At 37.6% G+C, this 8,099-nt stretch overlaps 1 protein-coding gene across 1 annotated transcript; it reads right to left on the reverse strand.

Annotated features, from left to right (window-relative positions):
- Nucleotides 1-2,828: 2,828 nt before the first annotated feature.
- LOC135470238 (dual specificity tyrosine-phosphorylation-regulated kinase 2-like) lies at nt 2,829-6,259 on the reverse strand. Its single transcript, XM_064749058.1, has one exon. The coding sequence runs from the start codon at nt 6,074-6,076 to the stop codon at nt 4,400-4,402; it is 1,677 nt and encodes a 558-aa protein (XP_064605128.1). The 5' UTR covers nt 6,077-6,259; the 3' UTR covers nt 2,829-4,399.
- Between the last annotated feature and the right edge of the window lie 1,840 nt (nt 6,260-8,099).

Consider the following 8,099-nt stretch of genomic DNA (forward strand, 5'->3'; position numbering starts at 1 on the left):
CATATTACATGCATGTGTTACAGTAGGCCTATATTTATGAAATATATATATATATATATATATATATATATATATATATCATGGCACATGCACTGCCGTGCTCATAGAGCCCTATATAATCGCGCGGTGTTCATGGTGCCATATACATTCGATGTTGCTATTTGTTTAACACCTAGACCATGACAACGACAACCGTCACATGCATGTGTTTAACAAATACTTACAGAAGTTTGCAAACACATAAAACTAAAACGCTAATCGATTATACACATACAGTCCCACACGTGTGAGCCACAATATTTATAGGCAAGCATAAATATACCTACACCAAGACTTCGTTTAGAGTTGCACGACATGATTTGAATACGCATCTTTAACCCACTGAGTACGTCTTTAATTCAATGTCTCGGCTATATATGTATATAGCAAATGATCGAAATAGATGTAACTTTATTACATGCATAAAGCAAGGTATATGCGATGGGTAAACGCGCTCCTAATACTGTAGATGAGGATAATTATGCTTTTTCAGCAGTGAGTTCATACCCGTTATGGAGTACAGGTTTTGTTTATTTATGTTTTTTTTTATAGGGCCTTTGAACCTCACACACTCCTTCCCCAAACTTTGGATGGAATGGTTCCGCTATCCCCTGTATGTTAATTGCTGTACGGACCACTAGGTACAATAATAAGACATGTACAAGACCACTGCAGGCCTATATATACTACTTCTGCTATGACGAATCCATGCATACACATACTAGCATGTATATTCAACAGTCTTGTGTATATACTAACCCCTTCGACTAATTCAGACCTGCATAAAGTCAACAAACTATAATACATTAAAGTCTGCTATGCATAGTTACATATGGAAACGTATGCAGTACAGCCGTAATGTAATTTTTTTTTTGTGCGCGTGTACAAGTTTTTACATATCCTCGTATTGTTTACATATATAACGCACGCACGTCAAGTTATTGAAATACAAAGGCCTACATATACCATCATGCCAGTCATCACGCACTTTTTAAGCGAAAGAATTAAAAAACTGTATTTTGAAATATCCCCTGGGCTAAATTAATATCTGTATTAATGAATAACCAACATGAGAATGGTAGGGTGTGGTTGACGTTCTGCGGCGAGGCCGTGTTACAATCACTTCTTGTATATGGTATTACAAGATTGAAGTATTAAAACAGATTAACATCTGGTCTATTGCTGACACATGCAAGTGTATGGACCCGAACAGGCACTCGAAGTCATATACAAAGGCATAAAACGTTGTATATTAGCCACAAATAAGTACACCTTGTAGCTAGCCTAAAAACCCAGCGCATCCGGAACGACAGCGCATCCGATCATGTTATACCTCTTCTAGGATTTTAAAACCCCCTGGAATTTATTAATAAACTCATTACATGTATTATGAATTAAAGCAAATTTAAAATGACCTATTACATTGTAATCGTTTTTTTCTCCGTAGGTTTGTGGGCCCACGTAGATCCAGGGCATGGGAATTTCGTGCTCTACACGCATAATACAAACCAACCCATGCGGCAAGTGAACAATGACACATTAGCGGTAAAGCGGCAACACCTGCCCGCCTGCAGTTAAAAGGTGTGGTCCACCACGTGCTGTGTAACTGTATCAAGCATAGCGTGTCAGGTCATGTGGCCCATATACGTCCATAATGTAACCAGGCTGCCAATCTAGATATTGCATCTTACAAACAAAAGACAATCTAGATGGGACAGTACTGTTTACATGACACAGTTGTCATCGCTACCTTGCATCCCATCTCCTTTCGCCTGACAAAACATTAAAGGAAACGAACTATAGCTTCAAAACTGAGTTCAGCAGCATTAAAGAACACTACTGTTTAAGGATTGAGGCTACACTACAAATCACTTAGACTGAGAGATTTTTGATCAAGTAGACAAGTCAGCGATTCTCTTGATCCTTGTATTAATATAGACAGACAATGCGGCTGTGAGAGTGAAATTCACTTAAACGCATGTGCAGGCTACTAAACCATGAATGTAATACGCACTTCCAAGTAATGCCAAAGCAAGAGTCACCTAACCGCCTTCTTTTTATGTTACAACGTATGGCAATTGTATTTATCTACAAGACTAAAGCCTTATAACACTATGCTTTGACTGAAGTCACAAACATGTGTTTCTGAGAGGCATCCAGTATCTTATCTGACATGTATGCTGTGGGTGTTGGAAATAGGAAGTATGCCCACCAAACAAACTGAAGATTAAAACATTAAGTCATGTCAATGCTCCCTCTAGTCTCCTAGATTAAAGGGACCATCTTTAGGGTAGTCAGGTGAATCTAAAGGGAACATAAAGCTTTGAGAGCTTTACACAATGTAGTGACCTAGTACCCTCAACAAAGTTCATCAACATTTGTTGTGATGTGCACTTAACTACTGAATACATAATGTTGCCATAGTAAGTCCATGATACTAGTATGGGCACAGGAAATTAGAATTTACTGTCCAGTCATCATGTTTTTCATTTTTCTAAACAGTTCATTATATCTATATGTGACACATACAAAAATCAGCAATCTACAACCAAAACTTAAAGCATTCAAACTTCGTGTTACAATGGAGAGGGTTTCATCAGTAATTACCGGTACACTTTTCCAGTACTGCTCATAGCAATATCGTATCATCAAAATGTATACAGTGAATTTGCATGAAGCTGATCCTGACTAGATACTGTTACCAAATATTTAGTCAGAATTGGCCTTATCTTCAAAGCTTCACTGCTTGCCAAGGCAAACAACATAAACAAAGCAACTTTGCATCATGTGTCATCATTCAGTTTAATTATTCTGTTATCACAAACATTACATTTTGTTTGCTAAAACAATTCACTCATATTACTGTAAAACCATCGTTTGTGAGTTAAAAATCTTTGGAAAACAAAACCTGGCTTCGCCTAAACAAAAACTTCATCACATTTGGCATTTGTTTTCACAGTATTATTTACAATATTCCTTTCACTGCTTGTGTTGGAAATTTATTTACATTGGTGGGGATTGGATTGAGGCAGTTAAAGGACAATTCTAGTAGTGAATAGAAATCTAAGGAGTTCTGCTGCCATTATGTGCATGGATTATTATTTAGTCTTTCTCCTGCAATACGAGACCCAAAAATTACTGTAGTTTTTCGTTCTTTTCCTTCTTAATAAAAATATACAAAAAAAAAGAAAGAAACAATAAAACAAAGACACAAAAAAAAAAGAAAAGATATATACTTGACAGCATGTACTTTCACAACCCCTCAAATGAGATTATCTTCAGAAGATCAGGTTCTGGTGGGCTATATAAAAGCGATTATACAAATACTGCTTCCAAGACTAGTGCTGGACAGAGTGGATCATGCTAGGGTTCAAGACACCAATGTAAACCAACCTGTAACACACACACACAGAGTCTGAACATGGAGCCTGCTGGTCAGCAGGGTCATACATCTCTTTACATAATGATTTGTGAGCAAATTAAAGGTGGGTATCTCTTTTCTCACAGAGATGCTCAAGTCGAAAGTCGAAATGCGTTCCATTAATTCGAAAGAATACCTAACTTTGTAACGTACAAGTTAAGCACTAAAAACTCTGTGTATTCATTGAATGTATAAATAAACAAGATATTTTTAAAATATCAGGCAGAAATATTTATATAATTGTTTCTTAAGACAAAACTCAGAGTTACCTGGAATATAGAATTTTGTAAATGCCATTAATGTCAAACCAAACTAGTACACTTGTAATTCACACATTCACTTCAGACTATTTTACATTAAAAACACAAATATCTATAGATACAATCTGGAAACCATTGGTCCTAAAACATGAAGTTCATATCACAGTGACAGGGCAGACCAGCATTTCACTCAACATTTGTGATCTTAAAACTGATCACAGTAAAACCTGTCACACCTAACTCTGCATGACAACTTCCACCGGCAACTCTACTTTGCCAGATTGTTCATTGAGTCTAAAATTGCAAATTGTGTTCCACACACTGAATTTCAGATTTCCATTACAACAGTACATATAGCTGTTTTGAGTATTTCAAACTGATAAACCTTATGGTAGGATAATTTCACATCCCACTAAGGATAATGCTCCGAAATCCATATGCAGAGTATATTATGGAGACAGCATTATGCAGAGACTCAAGTAATTAAATCCACGAGATATTTAAAACACAGTAAAAGTTGAAAATGATATTCATAGTGCTCTTTTGAGAAATAAAATCCTCCACAAAAAACTGTGGCAGGTGCTATAAAATGCTGTAAACAAACAAATCTGTTGCCCTAGATATTTTCAGAGAGTGGACGGTTTCAAAAAAGAAATCTTGAATTAGCTGGAGTTGTGCTCTATAAGGTTGACCCTATCTGAGGTAGTTTAGTCCGTGTATTTAGCTGGGACTGCACATCCTCTGGAATGATTTGTCGAGATTTACTGCTAGCAGATTGCATCTTCCCTCCAGCTGCACCCCTGGCTCCAGATCTCCGACTTGAGGATTCACGATTTTCTGTGGGTGGTGGTTTGGGTAGTCGTCTTCGTAACCAGGCATGGCGTAGAGCTTGGGTTGGTGTCATTCTGGTTGCCGGGTCCCATTCTAAACACCTGCGCATGAAATCTAAAAACAAGGGATCATCACAGCCCTTGAGAGCAGTAACCAGTTCCTTTGACCCAGGTACACCTCTTGCTTTTCCTCGTCTTGATCTGCCTCCATTCAATACAGTGGAACCATCTGGTAGAGTTGTCACCGAGCAATATCGTGGAAACCCTTTAGAGCTTATGAAATTTCGTGCTCTCTTAGACTGGTCCAAAAGCTTTTGAGGCGGCATTCCAGAAATCTCAATTATGCAAGCCAACTGGTCCCCTTCATCTTCACCAGGAAACAACGGATATCCTGTAAGCAGTTCTGCTAGTATACAGCCCAAACTCCACATGTCTATAGGCATGCCGTATTTGGCACCTAAGATCACCTCAGGAGCACGGTAAAAACGAGACTGAATATAGGTGTATATTCTCTGGTGCTCATAGCAACTGGATCCAAAGTCAATCACTTTGATTCCGCTTCTGCCTTGTTGTTTCAGCAGAATATTCTCTGGTTTCAGATCACAATGAATAATACGATTTTTGTACAGTGCATCCAAACACTGCAGAATAGAATGGGCAAATTTTCTAACTAACTGCAAACTAAATCCCTGGAATTTGTTCTTCTTTATGAGTTCATACAAGTTCATGCTAAGTAGTTCAAATGTTATGCATATATGGTTCCTGAAAGTTAAGTGTTCATACATATGTACAATATTCATTGCATTGTCCTTGTCCTGTTTTCTCAAGTGTTCCAAAATTCGAATTTCTTCCTGGGCCTGTCGATGGAATCTTTTTTCATTTCGTACCATTTTTAACGCAACATGCTGTTGCGTTTTGTGATCATAAGCTTTTACGACTTGTCCAAAGCTTCCTTTGCCAATGATTTTAAGAACCTCGTAACGATATGCTATATGGTCATGTGGAACATGTACGTAAGAACCATTTTCATCGTCATACCCATTGTTGTTTGCCCCGCCAACAACCCCTTGACGTTTCTTTGCATTGGGTCCCACAAAGAAGATAGAAGGATAATTGAAGATTTCGTGATGCTCAAAAGAAGTCAGTTTATGCATATACTGTTTCATAGCAGCTTCTGGGCTCATAGAATTGCCCCTTCGTGCCGCTGAGCCACTCTTACTTCCTGTACTCCCAGCACTGGAGCTGGGTCGAACCACTGGAAATGACTGCTCTTCACCGCGGTCGCCATTTTGAATTGCCTCTCTCTTTTCCACATGATGGTGGTGTTTGTGATCCTCGAATAACTGCTGCACTTTCACACCACCGTGGGAGCTGTATTGGGCACTGTGAGCTCCCCCAACCGTCTGGCTTGTTAGAGGCGGTAAATGATGAGATGCATTGTCCAATGTATTGTGAGTATACATGTCTCCCGATGTCAGGAGAGATCGAGTCCGTTGCACAGGCAGCTGCTTCACTCCAGTTGTCATTCCTACTCAAATAGTCACTAACTTTACCGAGCTCCGCATCCGTCTGTCTATATTCTTATCAAGCCAGGACTCTCCACATATACTCCTAAACTACACAGAGACTGTCCAGGTGAACCATCGGCCCTAAGAACATACATTTGTTGAGGTTCAAGCCCTAAACAGTCTGTTGCTATTTTTCGAACGATAATAATGATCTGCCCGTTGCCAGGCATTTCTCAGTCTGAGCAACGTCACAGAAGTGACGTCAGCTGGAAACTGTGTATCACGTGACTTGTCATAAACGCTCATGCACAGCCAAGAATATATGAATGAACTCACACCAGTGTGTTTGCCTCGCGAGACAGTAAACCCAAAGCATTACAGATTGAAGAATTGTTTTTAAACCGAAACATCATGCAGATATTTGATAAAATACTATTATCAGCGATGCAGTGGAGATGAAGACATTTTGAAATAACTTTTAAGAAGACCACATTACACGAATCATCATGAAAATTGACCAGCTGGTCAAATTGTACGCCTCCTATATCATCAACTTAAACCATTGTCATCTTCAGACTGTCACTGGCATCTACATGTTTATAGGGGTTAAACACAAACCTACAAAGACAATTCCGTGTAGCTTATATTAAATATTTACTATCATGTAGGCATACATGTATCTAATTTTCCTCTCGTATACACGCAGCATAAACTGATAAAACAATTACTGAAGCGGTTGCGGGTTTATATATCGTGATTCAGTGGACATATATAGTGACAAATCATAAGTGTGATAACTGTGAAGTGCCAGCTTAAAACCAATTAAGTCCATCCTCCTCTGCGTGGAGCTGTAAATAACTAAAGCTTTTTGCTTGTCCTCTGTCAAGTGTACCTGTGCATGATTTTGCACACTGAAAGTGCACTACTGTTAAACAGATGGCAGGTTTAGTTTGGTCTGTATAAATGAAGCAAGCATTGTATGTTTTCATGTTAAAATATATCCGTACATCCATATACTGTATATATACATTTACATGCTGACTTCCTCTCCGTTCGTAAGTGGGAAGGTCTGGCTACAACCTGCGGATGTCCGTGGGTTTTTCCCCGGGCTCTGCCCGGTTTCCTCCCACCATAATGCTGGCTACCGTCGTTTAAGTGAAATATTGTTGAGTGCAGCGTAAAACACCAATCAGAAAAATAAATAAATATATATATATATATATATATATATATATATATATATATATATATATATATATATATATATATATATATATATATTTTAATAAAATGTTACTGTGACGAAATGGAGGGGGCGTGGTAATGACGAAAGCACTGTGATATGCCTACATGTATGTATGATGTATATTATATATATATATATATATATATATATATATATATATATATATATATATATATATATATATATATATCATTTGCTACAAAGGATTCTACTGTAATTTGCACACATGCATGTCTTGTTGATGACAGATTACTTTCCTTGTCTAAATATACAGCAATATGAAGGACATCGATACTTTGTGGCTTTAGTTCATCTATATACCCGCCATATATCTAAACAATACATGTTCATATTTGCCGTTTTACACATTGAAATTATGGACAATTTTAGCTTTTAATTCAGCATCATACATTCATCTGACGAACTGATTTTATCAACGCTTACAAAAAAATGAGGCACATGGAGAATTTAACCAGTTATTTTTGGTCATGTGTACAGTAGCATAATTTGCTTTGTGAAGCCACACCCATGCTGACCTGATATTCTCATGCTTTATGGAAACCCATGGAAGTAAGGTCCGAGCGATATTTAAAACATTGTTTAGAAAGAAAAAAACTAAATATTTCCGCACTCATACAGTTACCGTTTGTATTTATTTAGTTGCATTTGTTCCTTTTCCCTAAACAAGGGGACTTACATATATTGCACGGTCATATAAAATAGACTTCATAAGATAATTCCAAGAACAGTCGAATTAAATAGTAATATTTATGTTAACAATAATTATCAAAGATG

The sequence above is a fragment of the Liolophura sinensis genome, chromosome 7 (genome assembly GCF_032854445.1).
Source record: "Liolophura sinensis isolate JHLJ2023 chromosome 7, CUHK_Ljap_v2, whole genome shotgun sequence".
NCBI lineage: Eukaryota > Metazoa > Mollusca > Polyplacophora > Chitonida > Chitonidae > Liolophura > Liolophura sinensis.

Excerpts from the sequence above, each read along its gene's own strand:
- LOC135470238 (XM_064749058.1), bottom strand. The coding sequence starts at position 6,076 with ATGACAACTGGAGTGAAGCAGCTGCCTGTGCAACGGACTCGATCTCTC.